This window comes from Dryobates pubescens, chromosome 22 (genome assembly GCF_014839835.1).
Source record: "Dryobates pubescens isolate bDryPub1 chromosome 22, bDryPub1.pri, whole genome shotgun sequence".
In the NCBI taxonomy this organism is placed as follows: Eukaryota; Metazoa; Chordata; class Aves; order Piciformes; family Picidae; genus Dryobates; species Dryobates pubescens.
Window position 1 is genome coordinate 18,377,154 of NC_071633.1, and position 19,790 is coordinate 18,396,943.

General features: G+C 45.8%; 1 protein-coding gene across 1 annotated transcript; it reads left to right on the top strand.

Moving 5' to 3' along the window:
• The first annotated feature begins 1,626 nt into the window (after positions 1 to 1,626).
• On the top strand, positions 1,627 to 16,196 carry CCND1 (cyclin D1). The gene is made up of 5 exons (XM_009897447.2): positions 1,627 to 2,221; positions 3,982 to 4,197; positions 4,880 to 5,039; positions 10,559 to 10,707; positions 15,802 to 16,196. Exons 1-5 carry the CDS (start codon positions 2,024 to 2,026, stop codon positions 15,955 to 15,957), a joined length of 879 nt encoding a protein of 292 aa, XP_009895749.1. The 5' UTR covers positions 1,627 to 2,023; the 3' UTR covers positions 15,958 to 16,196.
• Positions 16,197 to 19,790: the final 3,594 nt, after the last annotated feature.

The following is a 19,790-nucleotide window of genomic DNA, read 5'->3' on the forward strand; positions in this document are numbered from 1 at the left end:
CATTAAAAATTAAAACCTCCCTGGCAAAGTCAGGTTGTGAAAACAGAAGTACGTATCTGCGTCTGAAGCACAATAGACAGGCGGAGGGACGCAGGCAGGGCACAGCTTCCTCACTGAGAAACCATCCAGCTTGGACCCACAGGCTGTGGTGTGCAAGGGGAACTGAGGTTCCCCAGGGCCTCTGACATCCTCCTAACAGGCAAAGACAAAATGGAGACAAATGGTCAAGCAAACGGGTGAACTGGGGGAGACGGGCAGGTATTTCACGCAGAGATTACGTAAACACAACTGTGCAACAGTGTGCCCTGTGATCTTTGGCACCGCGTCCCTTCCAGCCCAACGCAATCTGCGAGTCCAAGAGATGCTGTGTGACTCCGTGCCGTGTCCACCACGGTGTGTCCTTTGTGGCATGTTTATCACACGGCACTGCCTGCATGGCCAGGGGACCCTTCCACTGCCCTGAGGCCTGCTGACTGCTGCCATGAGTGCCACCAATTCCCGCCATGGCTGCTGCACCCAGGTGATGCTAAGGCACCAGGGCTGATGGTTATCTGAGCACTCTGGTCGGGAAAGGTGGGCAGGCAGAAGGCAGTGTCAGCTCCAGTTTGTGGCCTTCCTGACTTCTCCACACTCCATTTTGGTGCAGCGCAAATCAATTCCTCCCAAGCAGTGGTGCCCTGGCTTCGGTGCTGGTGTTCTCCAGCGGGCCCCAAGCTCCCCTATCAGCCCCTCAAAAAGGATTTCAAAAGATCCTTTTAAAATTATTATTTATTGAAAACAAAGCAAAATGAAGTGTTTTCAGGTACAGGCTGTCCAGCCGGGCAACAGCAGTTATTTACGGTGGGGCCCTGCTATTGCACGTCACGCGTGGACAGGCTGTCCTGGCAGCGCAGCGTGTCGGATGAGGCCCCGGCAGGCTCCGGCGGCTGTCGGCACCTCCCTCCCCCCCCCCCGAATTCATCTCCCTGTAGGTACTGGAGGAAGCTCCGGCCACCATTTTGCTGCTCTGCTGGGATATTTTTCTTCTGGGTGGCTGTGAGCCGGTGGTGGGGGTGGAGTGCTGAGTGCAGGCTGCCCAGCGTGCACTGCTGCTTGGATTAACATCGTCCTGTCCCCTGCCACCTCTGTGCCCCTTCTGGAGGGCAAAACCTCCACAGTGAAATGAAAGATGTAAAAAAAAAAAAAAAAAAGTATATAAAAAGGAGAAAAGAAAAGGAAAATCATAGGTTTGGCAGATGGGGCAGGAGGGAGACCCTGATTCCTTTAAAATGCTGGTGTGCAGCGAAACCATCTAGGCCAGGGGGGAAAAAAAGGGACTGAGGAAACAGGAGAAAGCTTTTCCCTTGGGATCAACTACAAAGGCAATGAGTTCAGGTTGGGTGCATGATTTTAAGCGACAGATACGGCAGGTACGTGTCGGTGACAGGAATAACAATAATTGATACCGAGCAGGGCCGCACTGGTAGTGCCCTGCTCCCCCTCCCCGGCGCCCCCGGTATGATAATGCCAACCCAGTCTCTTGTACTTCCATCCCTGCGTGTCTGTGTGTGGCCTGGCCCCATTCATCAGTTGGCTTCCACTGCAGAACTCGCTCCATTTTTAAAATTATGCATGATACACTGAGGAGACAATTTGGGTTTCCCCCACCTCTCCCTTGCCCTTGAAGAAAGCAAGCCCTTGTCTCATTTGCATTTGCATTAAAACCCTGCTCTCTATAAGCTAAGCAAAGGGGAAGGACTTGAAGCCTATGGGATGGCTTTAGGGCTCTGCCCCTTGCTTTTGGCTCTCTCTCTCTCTCTTTCTCATTCTCTCTCGTGCTTTGATCTCTGCTTAACAACAGTAACGTCACAGGGACTATACAGGAGAGTTTTGTTGGAAGTTAGAAAGTTTTGCAGCCTCCAGAGGGCTGTAGCGGCAGTAGCAGAAGCAGCGTCCAAGGAACTCCTGGAAGGGGAAGAGAGAGCGAGAGAGCGACTGACTCAGTCCTGCTGCAGAAAACTGACTCGAGACGACGGAGGCAGACATGGAACATCAGCTGCTGTGCTGCGAGGTGGAGACCATCCGACGAGCCTACCTAGATGCCAACCTCCTCAATGACAGGGTGCTGCAGACAATGCTGAAGGCGGAGGAGACCTGCTCGCCCTCCGTCTCCTACTTCAAGTGCGTGCAGAAAGAAATCTTGCCATATATGAGGAAAATAGTTGCCACTTGGATGTTGGAGGTTTGTATCTTTGGGGCATTTTCTTTTGCAAGTTTCGGCACCGAAATGAATTAATCCGCAGAGCCGCTTCCCCGGTTCCTCTCGCTCCCGGCTCCCCCACCCCCCCATCCGAAATAAGCTCCCCGGCGGGGCACGCGTTGCTCTGCCTTCGAGACGACCGCTTGTGACGAGGGGACCGCGGGCCGGGGCTACGATCGCCGCCGCCGTTATTGCCACTTCGTTATCCCCGCTGCAGCAGTCGGGTCCGGCCGCGGAGGGTCGGCGGACGACCCTTTCTCCTCATCCCCTCTTCCTCCAACCCCGGCACACCGGGTCGGGGGTCGAGGGGGTGCCCTGCACCTTTTCCGGCCGTCGGGGCAAGACGGTAGCGGCAGAGGGGAGCGCGGAGGAGAGCGGTACCCCCCGTCCGCCGCCCCGCTGGGGAGCGGCCCCGGCCGCCGAGCCCCCGGCCGGCCCTGCCAGTTAATTTTTTTTTTTTCTGGGGGATTTTATTTTAAATTAATATCCTTGTACACGTATGCAAGTGGCTGCCCGTGCCAGTATTATGCGCCATCTTTGTTCTTTTTATTTGCAAACCAAAAAGTGTTTATTAATCGAGAGAAAAAATTAAGAAAGTCCCGGGGAGCAAGCCAAGGGTGTGTGTGTTGCGGGGGGAGGGGGGGGAAGGGGGGGAAGCGGGGGCAAGGGGGCCGGGGGAAGAAGGTCGGGGGCCGGGGGAGCCCGCTGGGGGTGCGGGCAGGGGGACCGGCCGGAGGGGCTCCTGCGTTTCTGGGGGGAGCTGCAGGGTGAAAGTTTCTTTGTTCAGCGCAAAGAGAGGCTCGGGCTGTGGTCACCCCTCAAAGGCATGCTTGTGCTGCGGCCGCGATCTGCAAGGTCGCGAAAAGCGAGTTGGAAAAGGCCCCGTCCCTTGGTGTTACACGTCTGTGGGGGTGCCCAGCGGGAACCCCAGGAACTGAGCTACATTTTCATGCCTTTTCGGAAGCCCTGCGTGCCCGCGATGTATTTTTAATTAATTTTTGAAAGCGCAGCGCCCTGCCTTCCTCGGGGTAATGCCGCGCCCGGCTGTGCTGGAGGGCTAGAGAGGGAGGCGGTGAATTTCACTTCGGGGGGTCTCCCCAGAACCCCCCAGCAGGACCATCGGCACGGGGTTCGGTAAAGGACCCCCGCCGCTTCATTTTCAACCTTTTTTGAAAGGCCGAATAATTTTTTAAATATTTTTAAATATTTTTTGAAAAGATGACGTCTGGGGAAATGAGACTGGCCGCCACCTTTGTGTCTCGAGCAGAGCGAGCAATCGGCAGCACAACGGCGAATTAGATGAAAAAATAAAAGCGAAATAAATAAATCCGGGGGCAAGCCTGGCTCTGCACCCCATTCCCACACACGGGGGTTCGCATTTTCCTCAGCTTTCTTTTTTCTTCACTTTTACAAAATTTGTTGTAGGAGCTGGGAAGATGGGGACAGAGGAGCTCCTCTTCGATTTCCCCCCCACGCTCCCCACACTCCCCCCCCCCTCCCATCCCCCGCATTTAACCATGAATCGCCTGCGGATTTCTAACGCCACATTTCTCTCCACTTTGTCACTTGTGACTTTCTCTTTCATTTTCTTTGATGCCTGTTTGCCCATTATTGATCCGTTTCCCCCCTCTTCTTCATCCTTGCCCTGCAAAGCCTGGGGGGCGAGGAAGTGAGGGCGGCCGTACAAACCCAGCTTTCGCTTGTATTAAATTATTCTTCAACGATCTCTTTCCTTCCTCCAGGTTTGCGAGGAGCAGAAGTGCGAAGAGGAAGTTTTCCCCTTGGCTATGAATTATTTGGACAGATTTTTGTCGTTTGAACCCCTCAAGAAGAGCCGATTGCAATTGCTCGGAGCTACCTGCATGTTTGTGGCTTCAAAAATGAAGGAAACTATTCCTCTGACCGCAGAAAAACTGTGCATTTATACAGATAACTCCATTAGACCCGACGAATTACTGGTAATTTCACGTTTAATCACCTCAGGATAAGAAAACCAAACCAAACCAAACCAAACCAGAAAAAAAATAACCCCCCAAACCAAACCCGCCGATTGGGAAGCCCCCCGACAGCGAGGCAGGCGGGGATGGGGGCTGCCTCGCCTTCAGCAGGGCTGCCGGCCACGGGTGGGAGCCGCTCCCCGCGGCCGCAGGAGCTACAGCCCCGGTGGCGGCGTTGGCCCGGGACGGGGAGCGGGTCCACGGCAATGCCAGGGGCGGACGGCCGTGCCGGAAGGCCGTGACCAGGCCCTTGCCCATGCCTGCGCCGGTAGCAGCCGCCCCCCGCCTACCCCGGGCTGCTCCGCGAGGACCCGCCGGCACCGCGCGGCTGGGCGGGGCGTGGGCGCCCCCTGGCGGCCCCGCAGGGGGCTGCGGCGAGCGCTTCCCGGACGGGACTTGTTTGGTGACACCACCCCCAGCCCCAATCCCCGCCTGCACCCCCGGTCGAACCGGGTCTTCACCGTGGCAGGCCACCCCACACACACTTCACACCCACACGCCCCGGGCCGGGGAAGCGGGCAGGGCCAAGGGCTGACTCGCCCAGCAGCGGATACTGGTCGCCCGGCCATGTGCGACTGGAGCTAACCACATTGTCCCTCTTCCTCTTCTCTTCTTCCCCCTTCCCTCCCTCTTCTCGTTGCAGCAAATGGAGCTGCTTCTGGTGAATAAGCTGAAATGGAATCTGGCTGCAATGACCCCCCACGATTTCATTGAACATTTCCTTACTAAAATGCCTCTGGCAGAGGACACCAAGCAGATCATCCGTAAACATGCTCAGACTTTTGTGGCTCTGTGCGCTACAGGTATGAGCCCTGCACGTTAAGCAAAGCGTGTCACTCCCCTACACGCGCCTACCCCCAGGCTGCTAAAGCCTCCCGTAGCTGTGGTCTAAAGTGAGCTCACAGAGCTGTGTGCAGGTAGTTTAAGCTCTGGTTATTGCCCCTTGTTTGCAGAAGGTGGATTACTTCGCAGAGGTAAGTTTTTTCCAGAGGATATTTTGCTTCTGAATCGAGTATGTGTGTTGTCAGGGAGGGAGAAGCACCCGCACACACACGCTCTCTTTGTAGCTGAGCTGTGGAGCGGCAGCTCGGCGTGGCACAATTTCTTCACTGCTGCACACCGGCTTTGGTGTGGGGGCTGCAAAAGGCTTACTGCCTGCACGGGGAAGCCCTGCCCGTGTGGATTCATTCTTAAGACTGTTTTTAAAGGCGGAGGGAGAGTTTGCTTGTGAATGGCTCTGCGTGGGGGGTTTAAAACTTCCCTCTTCAAGTCGCCTTTTCTCCCCCCTCCTCGGTGGCTGGTGGATTGGAGGAGGGCCACGCGGCACAGAGGCTTTCCTGGCACAGGACCCAGCTGCTGCCATCTGCACCCTTCTGACCACGTGCTGTACTGAAGCCATGTGCAGGGCCAGCCTCCAAAGACGCCGACTGTTCCCTAGGCCAGGTTTGCAGAGGCCTGATCTTTGGTTTCAAGGGCACTGTGCGGGCGCGCGCGCTCGTCCTTTGATGTTCCATGTTTGCATGTGGACTCTGTGTGTGTGTGCATTCGTACATGTGCTGGCTTAACCAATGAAGAGGGAAGGAGGAAAAAAAAAAGGGGTTTAGAAGAGTCTTTCTGTTCTCCAGATCCCGCTGTTCCCACAGGACAGAGTGGAGGAGCAGGGACAAAGGAAGTTCTAGAGGCAAGATTCTCCGTTTAAACAAAACGCGTTCAGTGCGTTTGCTTTTAGCGTGGCAAGACCAATCCAGGAATGGCAAAAGGAAGAAAAAGCAGCCAAAGCAAATGGCCTTTTGCAGTAGCATGCAAAGAGGAATGGCAGACACTCCGTTGACACTGATAAAAACTTAGTGCAAAGGAGACACAGTGCTTTAGTAAATGTTAATATTCGGTAGCAGTTGTGCCAAAAAAAAAGGGGATCGAGCCTGCGTTTGGACGTGAGAAGAGGTATCCACACCTGAAAACCCCGGTGGAATCCGTGTGTGGTCAGTGGCACCAGTTAAGGTTGTGTAGTTTATTTTTCCAGAGTTGGATTTGGTATAAAAAGATGGAAGAAAGATTGCAGGCACTCAGAAGAAAAAGTTGTATTTCACAGAACTGGCCCTTCTGCAAGGCCTAAAGATAGAACGACCAGGCCATAAAAGAAAGATTTATAAACGCTGGCTTTGCTCTTCCTCTTGGGCCTACCATCAGCATAAAGGGCAGTTGCTAAGTCAGAGTGCCTGGGAGAATGCTTGGTGTTCGGAGTGCTACAACCTTCAAACAGCCTTCAGACTACCTGCAGCAACATTTTGGGAAAATCAGCCCTAACTCCATGCCAGATTCTGCCAGATAAGGCTGCTGTGACTCCCAGGGTGTGATTCAATAAGGTTGAAGCTTCCTCGGCTGTTAGCTAAGGGAACAGCTATCCGGCCTCCCCTTTGGATGTGGGGCTGTTTAACCTAGGTTGTTGTGCTGGCAATGACAGGGATGAAAACAAGAGTAGTTCAAAGGTTGGAGACTTGCTAAGAGTCCAGTACTTTGATCATCCTGTCGGTGTTGTTATGTTTCTTTTAGGAAGCACATCCAGAGCCTTTATTTAACACTGCTACCCACCACAGCTGGAGAATGGATCGCTAAATGAGAACCATGTTCTGGGAGTTTCACTTAGCTTTTAAAAAACACAGTGCTGAGCTCACCAGCATTGGGGCCCTCTTCAGCTCCCTACTGAAGCTGGGAATCTTGCCTGAGGAAGGAGAGCTCAGGAAGGCTGCCACCAGGCACTGTGTTTTTATTGTTATTTTTGGATGTCAGGATTTTCTCTGCCTCTTGCTTTCCTCATGACTTCTTTGTTGGCTAGTGAAGATCACATGTGGCTTAAGTAGCATCTGGACTTTGCTTTGCTGTTGCTGGGTTGTGTTGTATTTCCCCTTGCCAAAATGAACCTAGATGGACTGCAAATGCGTTGTGCTGCCTGGATGCTGTGGGGCCCAATCCAAAGTCCACTGGAAACACTGACACTGGCTTAAGTGGCCTCAGGGGCAAGTGCAGCATGTTCTTTGCTTGAAGTGCAGTCTGTGTCCTCTGCTGTGAAGGAGGGTCTCCTAAGAAGAGACAGCAAAGTAATGGTTGCTTAGAAAATAAAACCTCCACCCGCTGGCTTAAGGAGGAGAAGGCTGTGGGAGTGTTTGTAGATGAGTATGTGTGTGCTTGCTCCAGAAAGAGAAGGTTATGCTGCAAGGTGAAGTTGAGGGGAATTCCTTCTAAGCTGCTTCTTCAGTTGTCTGGCTAGCAGAAGTGGATTTGTTTGATTTGGTTTAGTTTTGAAATACCCATTTTCACCAAAGGATGTCTTTGTGATCTTTGTGCTGTGGTAGGTTCAGGAGAGAAAGAAAAAAAAGAATTACCAGGGGTTGTTTGAAGTTAACATGTAATTGTGCTTAATGAATGGGGCTTTGGCATGGCCTAGCAAGGCAGGGAGAGCTCAAAACGAAGCAGGCCTCTTTTGGCCCAAGTTAAGACCGGTGTTGAGGGAGAACTGCAGCTCTATGCAAGCATAACAATGAATAACAACAAATATTGGAGCTTCAGCGATTCATTATGTTCCTCTGGTTATCAAAACATAGCAGGCCCCTTTTATATTATCATTATTACTGCTATTATTATTATTGTTGTTGTTGCTTCCCTCCTCTGGGATGGAGAAAGCAAGCTCCCCGCTTTGAAACGAGCGTGTTACAATTCTCCTATTCTCCGGCCTTTATAAAATTGGAAGTCTCAAGGTATGTGACCAGTTGGAACCTGTTGCATCTTGCAGCAAGTGATTTATGTTCACAGTTTTGATTTGCCTCAATGAAAAGATTTTCATTCATAGCCCCCAGCTCTCCAGACGGATGGAATTGCTGCTCCATTTAAAAAGGAAAAGGGGTGACTCGCCTTGTTAGGAATTTTTTTTAAAGCGCTGCAGCGCCTATATGCCTGCTTTGTCCTCCCTTCAGGGTGGCTGGCATTCTTCTCTCTCCTCCCCCTCCTCTCTCTCTCTCTCTCTCTCTCTTTTTAACAACGCTGAAGTTGTTTATTCTTTTTGGATGAAGTCTCAGATAGGCTACTGGGGATGTGTGCTTCAATTGATGGGGCCCCCTACCCCATTGTGGTTGTGTCAGGTCTAATTCATCTCACCGAAGCCCCCTTGTTCCTGAGCGCTCAATAGCGCAAGATGAGGCGATGGAGGCTGACAATGATGCCACACTCTTCACTTGGGGGCATCCAATTACAGGCGAGAGGGGCCCCCTGATTAATATGCTGAAATTAGTGGCCTCTGCCACAAATAATTCCTTGTTGAGTTGCAACAAAAAGGCAGTCCATGCTGCTTGTCTGGAGTGGTTATAGGGACAGACACAAACTGGTCATTTAAACTTCATTATCACTTTTCCACCTTGGAAAGAATGAGGGTGTGACTATGAATTCATGTTCTTGTTTACTGCTCCATTTAAAAGAAGAACGCAAATATTAATGCCAACCGTGATCCTGTCAGGACAGACTCATTAAAGTGACACATTTTGGTCATGTTCTGTTTGTGGAGCTCAGTCAATAGTGTCGCGAACGCACCGCCACCTTGCCCCTCTGAGCAACCCAAGCGTGGTGGAATTCATGCCTGCCACTGAAAGCCCTCATTGCTGAAGGCTACCTGCAACCCTCCATCAGCGTTTCAGCCAGGGGCCTGGCACTGCAAGGCGCTTGAGTGTCAGCAAGCAGTTTGGGCTACTTAGTGAGGAAGGCTGAGCTTGGTTAGAAGGTTGTGTGCGTTCTGTCTGCCTGGGAATGGGCCATGAGGAAAAGGGGGATGAACTTACACTTATTTTAAACGTGGTAACAGAAATGAGGTGACTTTAGATCAAGCTTGCCTTTTTGCAGGCAGTGCAGCACAAAAGTTTGGCTGCAGTTCATCCTATCAGTTGAACTTGAAGGTTCATAGAATTTGATTGTGAAGGTTCATAGAAGGCTGGGCAAAATGTCCCTTTGAAGGTGGGTATTGGTCAGGGCTACAATGGAGTGTCAGAGGTATATGAATAGACTCAGAGAGGGGACTTGCACAGAGTCCTGAAGTCTTTGGTTTCACTGGTAAAACATTGACACAAAAGTTATTTTATCATAATAAAGGAGATGCATGATTTAATACTTAAACTGTTCCACTGAGCCCTCTAAGCTGTCCAGTCCTTTGATTTCATTCAAGGGTTTGACAGATGGTTTATATTTTTTCAGCCCAGAGGAAGTTGTATTCTGATAAAAGCTGAAGGAATGTATCTCAGGTTCTTGTGTATAATGTGGCATTTCCCTTTCTTCCTGACAAAATTAGACCTTTACTTGTGCCACTTAGTGCCTTTATTTCTGACTCTCCTCCAAGGTGTACACTGCCGCAGATCAAACGCATTCCTGTTCGGCAGCAGGAGTCTTAGCATTAAAATGTGGATTATTCTTATTAAAAAAACCCTCAGCAAAACAAAACAAAACCCAAACCAAGCCCACGCTAAATGGCAGAGATAGCCCCTTAAGGAATCATGGGAGTGGCTTTGTGGAGAGACCTACAGCAATGCAGTCTGGAAGGGGGCCCAGCCTCTTGTCAGCATGGTGTCACATCAGAATGTAACTGATTGTCCGCCAATTCTTGGGACCCCCGTCACTTAGTTATGCCACATTTACATTAAATCCCTGTTGCCAGGATGGATGGCAGCCACTGACAAGAGACTAGGTTGAGACAAAGCATTTTTAGGATGAAACCTTAGTTTAAATACGGATTATCTGCCTCCTGACAGGGTTAAGCAGTCTTTCTCTTCCTTTCTTTTTGGTGATGTTGTTCATTAAAGCTATATTCCTTTGAATGTCAGTGCAAAGGTTTCTGCTCTCAAGGGCCCGAGGACTCCTTACTGGAGTGCACCTAGGATCTGATCATGCAGAACACTTCAGAATGCCAACAGGTTTTCTCCGCTGTATGGTGTCATTGAGCCCAGTGGCATTATAGATGTGAGCAAAGTGTTTTAACATCTGAAGAATGGGGGCCCTGCTCCTGACAAAAATACCTTGGTGTGCTGAGTGGCGGCTCAGGCTCAGGAGGAGGAAGGGCTACTACTCACTGAAGCACAGCTGCCCATGTGGAGAAATGTTGACAGGTTTGGACCTGTAACCATTGAGAGTGGGAGGCACCTTTCTGCTCACCATTTTCCCGACCTTTTTTGGGATGCAGTAGCTGGCAGCTGAGGCCATGCTGGTAGCAGTGTATGTATGGGCAGGCTTCTCCTAAAGCAATCATTTCAGTCTTCTTTTTTTTTCTCTCTCTTCTTTCTTCATACAGATATTAAATTTATTTCAAACCCACCTTCCATGATCGCAGCTGGCAGTGTGGTAGCAGCTGTGCAAGGCCTGCATCTGGGGAACACTAACACTTTCCTCTCCTATCAATGCCTCACACATTTCCTATCACAAGTTATCAAATGTGATCCGGTAAGTGACTCTTTCTCTCGGTTGATCTCCTACTTTAGAGTTTAAGAATGAATGCCTGCTCACTGCACAGTGCCTAATCTGACAGCAAATCTCGATACAACTCGAGCCTCGGAACGGGGATTTTGAATGTGTTCTCGTGTGTCCATCCTAGTTGTCTGGATGTAGTTACACCCATTAATAATCTGTGATGACACTCTGCAGCTCACTGATAGCAATGCCACATGCAGCTCTAATGTGTGTGAGGGAAGCGCCTCTGACCAAACAAAGGAAACTCTGCATCGACTTAAACCAGGAGTCTGTGTAAAGCTAAACTTTGAAAATAGACAAGGAAATGGTTACAGAGACCTCATGGTATCTCTGACCTTATCTTTGACCATTCTTGAGGCCTTTTATTGTGCCAAGTGGTGTGAAAAAGCCCTTCTTAAAAGAGTTCTAATGATCTAATTTGGTTTATTACGTGCTAGACCCGCACAGTAGCTGGTATTGAATTCCTTTTTGGAACAAATGCATGTCCCACGACTTTCTGACAAGGTAGATGGTCCTCACAGGACTCTCATTTTGCCCTGCAGCTTCCAGGAGATGCACATCAGTTACTAGTGAGCAATAAACCTTTCATGACTGAATGGGCCAGGAAGGGAGCCTACAAGGAAGACCTAAAGTCAATGATCCATGTCATAATGGTGTGTGAAGTTAGGGCAGAGTTGAGCTTTGTTTTGTAACAATGTGGAAGACCAATAAATAGATGCTTTAAAAAGGTTCCTGTGAGGTCTCCAAGCACTGGACAATGAGTTGGATAAAGACAACTCTGTGGTTAGAAGCAGAATCTTGGAGATGCTGTTAAATTATTTTACATGTTAGCAATTTAAATACGCAGAGAACTGTACTTGTCCAGATGCTGCAAGGCAGGGTTTGCATGACTGGACTTTGTTGATAGGATGGAGTGATTTCTGGAGAGATGAATGCATCACCATGAGTCATTATTCACTAAAGAATATTTCACTTTAGACAGTGTGAAACAACTGCTGACAAATCTGATCTCAGTCTGTCACTTTGATCAGCTGAATGATGCCTCAGTATTGAGCATGTTATTTTTGCCACTCACAGTACTGCAGCTAAGGTACTATGGATCCGGTGCCGAAAGGTTAAGTAGTAGACTATCTTCAGATGCTGAAATCAAATGCTGCTCAGTTGGGTATGCACATGGCATGCTTTTAGTCACTTTGTGCAATGTAGATGTTTGAGTGTGTTGCTGGACACTGTCCAGTGGGAGATGTTTGAAGCAGGTATGGAGATAAAATACTAGGTTTGCTATCTGTGCTGACAGTATCTGATGCAAACAGCATTACTTAATCATCCTTGATACAGAGCATTGACACAGATCCTCTCACATTTTGGAGAACAGCAGCATGTCCTGATGTGACTTGACTTAGTTGATGACAGAGCTCTTTGAAAAGAAAGTGGTTTTAGCAAGAAGGAGAATTCTGGCTTATTTCTTATTGTCCAGAGTCATTGTGAGGCCACCCTCTGCATGACCTGAACTTAAAAGCTTTGAAAAGAAGTAACTCCCCTCCATCTTTCATTGCTAAATGTGTTTCTGTTGATCAGCTAGAATTAGAAGCAAGGTTTTTGTAAAGGTTGCTACAGAAAATAATCTTCATAAATTCATACATGATATGTGTGTATGTATACACTGCTGTGTTTGGAAAGGAGTAAGGGAACAGCATCTTTTTGCTGCTGGTGCTTTGGGCAGAGCACACTGCTTGGTTTCACACCTGGGATGATGCTCCTGCATAGAGAACTGCCCACAAGCTGTGCCTGTGTAATCCCTGCTATGCAGTGCTGTTCCTGTTGCCTTGTTTCACTAGCAGGTATATGAAGTTTGTTACTCCACAGTGATGGTTCCCTGGGTCACAGCACACAAATGAACGCATTTTGTATTGGCTTCTCTTAACTATTAAGAGCATGCATTGTAACATGGCTAACACTCTCCCTGGGTATTAGCCTGAGCAGCTGGTCTGATGGATTTCAGGTTATATAATTACACTTCTTTACCTTCAAGTCTGAAAGAAAGCTGAATCTGAAGTAAAATGAATATCACCTGATTGGAATTCCTTTATGGTTCATGTTTACATTGGTAGGAGTCCAATTTCCCATTTTGCCTTTGATCAGGGGTAATTAGAAGTCAGATAATCACAATTAGAAGTCTTGGGCTGTCTTCCATCATTCTATTCTTGACCCCATCATCCAAACAGATTGAATTCTACCTGACATTCATTTCCAGGCCAGAAATTTGCTAAACTAGATTAGATTTGGTTTCTGTGCTGTCTGTTAGAGTGTGTTGGAATTCGTCTCCTGCCTGCCCCTACTCAGAGGCACCTTCAAACATGTGCTTGTTATCTACACCAGGTCAGGCAGTCACAAAGGATTTCCAGGCAGTTTCATTTTTGTTGTTGTTTGTTTCCTTTAGTATCTGACCCTGTAGTCTGATCATGTCTGCTGCATGTGTTGAAGGTATTTGACCACATCAGTTAAGCTAGCAAGGCTTTTTTTTTTTTCCTTCACTGAAGAGCTTAATTAATCCAGGAAGGGTTTATGACCTTGAACAAACTCTGGGCATTGAAAATTTGAGTAGTGAAGCAGAAGAGTTGTTGGGAGAAGTTACCAGAGTAATGCACAAATTTTGTATTTGCTTTTCAGTGTTGAGAAGTACTGAGAATGAAAAAAGCTATGGTGAGGTTGCTGACAGTGAATTTTGTATTTTGCAGTTATATTTGCTAGCTCTAATACATTCCTGCAGACAAACTAGTAATGGAACAAAAAATGCCTAGAACATTTCAAAAATACTGTTCATTCAACTCCAGCTTAAACTGTAGTCTGTTCATGATTAATGGTAAAGATTGTGTTTTAAAGAACGCAGCTACAACATACTCTGAGAATCTTACAGGAGAGAGAAGTAACTCTTTGGTCCAGAATTACCTTTTAATTCCATAGTCCTGAGTCATTATTCATGACTGGACCCCAGAGGGAGAAGAATAGGTATTGATAGAAATTCTTTCACATGGTTTTAGTTTTCAGAGCTCACATATGCTGTATGCAAATGCTGAGGATTAAAACAGAAAAAACACACACAAAATAAAATATCCACCTCCCTTCCCCCCAAAAAACAATAGAGTTCATTTTGCTCTGAAAAGGAATTGGCTGTTTGAAACACTGAACATGCTGCCTTGTTAAAACAGAATCAAAAGGGCCTGGGTTTGTAAACCCCAAAACACCCAACCCTGTGTTCATTCATGAACTGCTCTTGAATACATCCAGTTCCAAGTGGGACCGAGGCACATGGGCCAGGACGTGCAGGTAGAAGCCTTACAGTCAGGATTGATCCATCATATCTTAGGGGGGAAGGGGTGAAAGGACCTCACAGAGGTCTTATTGTGAAGGCCAGAGGTATGCAGGAGCCAAAGGCATGATGACTTTAGGATATGAGGCGTTTCTTTTTGTCATTTAAAACGCTGTGTGTCTCTGTCAAGAGGAAATATTACACTAGGGTTTAAACCAGGAAAGGTCATAGGTTATGTGTTTTCAGTGAGCTGTAACTGATGGTCTGATCTGCTTAGAGGTAGGATTAACCTCCCTCTCTCTCAGAAAGGACTCGCAGAGAATTGTTTGCTTGGGTTTCTAATCTTATTTTACCCCAAATGCCATGTGCCCTTATTGGTGGCAGAGGAGATTCTTGTGGTAGTGGAATCAGTGAAAAGCTGGTAGATCACACAAGAAGCTTCTGAATGAAGGCAGAATTGAAACTGGGAAATAAAGAAAACAGCAGGCAGGTCACCCTTCTCAGGAAAACAACATTCATTCTCAGTCATGCACATCCTAACACTTTTGACGGCAATTTATCATGGAAGACTGGGTTCACCGCAAGGGCTAACACATGTCATAGGTTAAAGCAGAAAAGGCAGGACTGAAAGGAAACTTCAAAGTCCTTAATACACAGAGTTAAATACGTGGGGGAAAAGCTTAGGATGTTTGTTACAAAGATGTGAGTAAACAGCACGCTGGAGGAATTCTGGCAAAATGTGGCGCGATTGTTTTTGCCTGTTGAAGGCACCGCTTGTGTCACTGCATGGCTCTGAGGAACACAGCCGTAGCCTGCAGCAAGCGGGGCAGCTTTTGCTCACAGGGCCTTCTCCAGTTCTGCTGGCTGAGGGGCAGGAGGTAGAATTGGATAGAGCTACTCACAGTGTGGTTTAATGCCTGGGGAAAGTTATCTTTCCCCACAGGAGATGTGCTCCTGCTTGGTGCTTATGCTTTGAATTCACACCAAAGCCTGTGCGTGCAGCGAGGTCCTTGGACCCCACCCCGAGCACTCAGTAGGATGATTTGCACATTCAGCTCTGAGAAAGTGCCCTTGAAGCAAGGGAGAGAGGTCTCACCATGACTGAGTTTCATGATGAGTGTGGTACCAAACCAAAAGCTTGGCAGCACCTTTTAATAATGCATGGTTATGAAGATGCTTAGTGGTGCTTCTGAAAGAGCATAGAGGCCATTCTGAGTTAGAGCTCAGTTGGCTAACTTGAGCTGGCCCCTGCTAGACTTAGCAGGAGTGGGTTTGTGTATCTAAATAGATCCATGGCCTTTCTATCCAAGAACTATGTATTACCAGAATTCAGCCTGGGAAAATTCTCTTTGTGACCATCACTTCTGCTAGATTGTACTGCCAAAATGTTTCTGTAGTAGAAGTGACCAACTCCTACTCTAGCCCAGCTTCCCAGTAGACGTGTGGGCTGAGACTTAACAACAGAAAAGCAGCCATGGTTTGTCTAGAGGACCATGTAAGGGCATGCTGTCCTAGATCATTACGCAGAAGGTGGCAGGAGTTAGTTGCTGAAGTCCCCATCTAGGCTTGTCCAATCTGTTCACTAACTGTTCAGTCTCTCCTTGCTCTCCCCACGCTCCTTTCACTCTGCTGCCCTCCCAAATACCTTTGATTCTATTTCTCTTGCTTTTTCAAGAAACGGTATTTGCCCTGTGATCTTCCTGTTTAGTTTCTAAAGGACTCTGGGTCTTTTTCTCCTTCCATTTAATCTTCTCTAGGATTGTTTACGAGCCTGCCAAGAACAGATTGAATCCCTCCTTGAATCCAGTCTACGTCAGGCACAGCAGCACAACGTATCTTCAGAAACAAAGACTGTAGAGGATGAAGCAGACCTTTCCTGCACACCTACTGATGTGCGAGATGTGAACATTTAAGAGGACTTCTAATGGGTTTGCTTGGCGACAAAAGCAGACAAAGAAAGGGCATCTGAGAAGGAATCAGCGTCAGGATCTCCCCTGCAGAAACCCTTTTCTCCAGGACATTTTTATACCAGAAGGGAAAACCAGTCTCGCTATATTTTTCCTTGCTCTGTCTCCCTTCCATCTGTGACTTCAAACAAAAGAATAAACAAAAACCACCATACCCCAAAAACTGTCTTAAAACAAAAAAAAAAAAAAAAGGAAAAAAATAGTATTTGCATTACCCCCAGGGGTTTGTGCTACAAAAATAGAGGATTTTATACAATAATAATCAACTAGTTTTTATATTAAAGTGTTCTTGTCTGTATGTTGTAAAAATAGGCATTAACACACAAAATGTCTCCAGGGGAGGTATTAGATTTGATTTCTTACATATAAAACCAACCAACCAACCATTTTTAAAGTAGAAGAGGTTCTCTTTGTTTCGTTTTGTTTTGTTCTAGATAGTAAATGAAATATTCTTTGGGTTTGTTTTGTTTGTTTGGGTTCCCCCCCCCCCTTTAAAAAGCATAGCTTTAAGGCAGTTCTAGGCTTTTCTGTATCTTGCTTGCTTATGCATTTAGTCACTTTATAATTCATCTGTAAATGTTTATTTTATTTCCTTAGGTTTGTTTTGGGTTTGTTTTTGGTTTTTGGTTTGGTTTTTTTTTGTTTTATCCTCTTCACCTTCTAAATGGTTAACGTAACCCATAAGTTAGTGTATGTTAGTATGCAGCATTATTATATGTTAATCCTTTATTTTTTGGTTTTTTTTGGTGCCTGTGGATTGCCTGTGCATAAGGCATTTGTAGGGTTCCAGCTGAGCATTGTTGGGAAAGGCCAATGTACTACTCCTACGATACTCTATTATAAAGAGAAACCCAAATAGTGACATAATATATTCTATTTTTGTAATCTTCATATTTTTGTAGTTACCTGTGTTTAAAAAAAAAAAAAAAAGGAAAAAAAAAAAAAGGAAAAAAAAAAAAAGGAAAAAAAAAATTGCTGGTCTGACCCCACAGATATTCAGCCTCATTATGGTCAGGTTCAATCCACAGTTCAGTCTTTTGTTGTTGTCGTCGTTTTGTTTGTTTGTGATATTCTAAAACCATTCCATTCAAAGCACTTTCAGTCCATTAGCTATAGGAAATACATTCTTTTATTGTGTGGGAATTTGTTTTGGTTTTTGGTTTGGTTTTTGTTTTATTTTTTTTTTTTTTTAATGGAATGGTTTGGAAATATATAAAAGTGCTTGTTGGCAAACTTGGAATTGCAAAGCAAGTGCATTTAACTATGGTGTTAGAGGAGAGGTGACGTGTTTTGTTTTTAACGAAGGTTGTGTTCCAGTGAGAGAAATTCCAGTCACAAATTGCCAGGATATCTTCCTATCCTTTTCTATAGAAAAGCTGAAGTTTAGAATCCTTTGGTGCCAACTCATCTTTATAAATTAGGGGCCTTAAAGGTTCACAGATAGGACAGATAGGTTAAGGCTTGTCGCGCTAGATGTTTTACAACTGAAGGTTTTTAAACACTAAAATATATAATTTATAGTTAAGGCTAAGAAAAAAAAGAATATTTATTGCAGAGGATGTTGGTAAGGCCAGTATGAATTGTAAAATAATGCAATCGCCCCTCTCGAAAGCAAAAAAAGAAAGCACCCCCCTCCCAAAGCCTTCTTTACTGCCCTGGAGGTTGCAGTTTCAACCCAGCGAGAAGGAAACGCTTCGAAGAACAACCCCAAACCCCAAGCAGTCAATTTGGCCCCTTCCTAGCCAGTTTCAAAAGCGGTCTCAGCATGAAATCAAACTCACCATAGTTAATAGAGATGAAAATTGGACTACTTGAAAGCTTGCTCCAGTACACGCCCCCCCACTCCCCTCCCCTCCCCCCCCTTTTGAATTGGGATTTATTTTTTTTGGTCTTTTTGGGTTTTTATTTAGCTACAAATAGAAAATTTGCACATCTTGGCTATGTATCTCTGTTATTATTATGTTAGAAAGTAGCTGAAGGGACGTGGACATAGCTGTTGAAGTTGATGCTCGAGGAGAATGTGATGGTGAAATGGATGTGAGGGGGAAACAAAAAGTCAAAACTGCCGCTGAGGTGTTGATTGTAAAAAAATAATAGAAAAGAGCAAAAAACCAACAAAAACAAACAAGCAAACAAAAAAAGCACCCAACAAGAAAACCCCAACGACATTATAAAAAAAAAAAAAGGAAAAAAAAAAAAAAAGGAAAAAAAAAAAGAAAAAAACAAAAGGAAAAAAAAAAAGGAAAAAAAAAAGGAAGAAAATGGAAGAAAAAAAGAAAAAAAAAAAAAGAAGAAAGGCAAAAGAGAAAAGAAAAGGAGTGGATGCTCCATTTTTGTTTTTATTGAGCTGCTATGGAGAAATTCCCAGCATGGATTGAGGAAAAAAAAACAAGGAAAAAAAAAAAAAGGAAGAAAAAAAGAGGAGGAAAAAAAAGAAAAAAAAAGAATTAACATTGCTTTTCTGTATCTTTGTCATTGTGTTTTGCTGCTATTTTGTGGATCAGTTTGGTTTTTTTTGTTATACAATGTCATATACTGCCATGTTTAGAGGGTTTAATTTTCTCATAGAAAATTATATTATTGACAGCATTTGTTTGGGTTTTTTTTTTCTTTTTTTTTTTTTTTTGGGTAGATTATTTTTTTTTCTTTCAATGTGATCAATTTTTACTTAATGTGATTTTACTGCTCTATTCCAAAACAGAAAAAAAAAAGAGGGAAAAAAAAAAAAAAGAAAGAAAGAAAGAAAAAAAAAAAGGTTCCTGTTTCACAATACCTCATACTTCAGTTAACCCTGTCTAGGCCAGGTTTTAAATGTTCTACACAGTGCCTCATAGTCCTACTGCAAACGGAAATGCATCGAACCTTGCTCTGAATGGGTCTCGCGATTTGCAACCAGGTTGTGTCCCTGTCAAAGCCAGCAGACGTTGCAGAAGATCCAAGCAATGTCACTTTTCCTTTGGTGTTCTGCGTTCTAGAGAAGCTGGATTCTTTGTCTGACCTGGGGTTTATTATGGTAGTAGGTGTTAAGTGTTGTTAGCCACGTGGGTATTCGAAAGGTGCATTACAGTAGAGCTCTCCCATGCCACCTGCTGCGGCTGCCCAGCGGTTGGGACCTGCTGTCTGGCAAGGAGAGCTCCTCTTCTGCAGCTCCCAGTATTCTGTGTTTAGTCTCTACCACGTACTGCTTCTTTGGCCTTGGGTGGTTTGCTTCTGGGAGGGGAATCTCATTTTGTTTTTAACTTTTTAATCTTGGGTTTGTTATTTGGTTTATTTGCAGTTTTGTGTCTGCCTTTGGGGGTTGGTTTTCTTTGCCTTTTTGTTTGGGTTTTATTTGTGGGTTTGGTTTTTTTGGGGTTAGTTTCTTTTGGGGGTTTCTGAGTGTTCTTTTGCTTTCGGGTGGTTTTGAGTTTTGTTTGGAGTTTTTTGTTGGGAGCTTTTTTGGGTTTTTTAGTTCAGTTTTTTTCAGTTCAATTTTTGTTCTGTGTGTGGTGTTTTGGATTTTCTTTGATTTGTTTTTTTTTAATTGATTTGGCTTCTTTTATTTTTGTTTTTTCTTTGTTTTATTTAGAGGTTTGTGTTTGGGTTTTGTTGTTTTGGCTTTTATTTTTTTCTTTTATTTGGGGGTTTGTGTTTGGGCTTTTATTTAGGTGGGTTTTTTGGTCTGGGTTTTTCTTTGGGGGAGGGTTTTGGCTTTTGTTTTGGTTTTGTGTGTTTGGATTTTTTGTTTGGGCTTGGTTTTTCATTTTGGCTTTTTTGGGGTTTTGTTTGTGTTTTGGGTT

Bases quoted from the DNA above. Each gene is read 5' to 3' on its own strand.
- CCND1 (XM_009897447.2), top strand. From the start codon at position 2,024: ATGGAACATCAGCTGCTGTGCTGCGAGGTGGAGACCATCCGACGAGCC. The intron at 4,198-4,879 runs GTAATTTCACGT...TTCTCGTTGCAG, and splicing joins TTAGACCCGACGAATTACTG to CAAATGGAGCTGCTTCTGGT. The intron at 5,040-10,558 runs GTATGAGCCCTG...TTCTTCATACAG, and splicing joins TGTGGCTCTGTGCGCTACAG to ATATTAAATTTATTTCAAAC.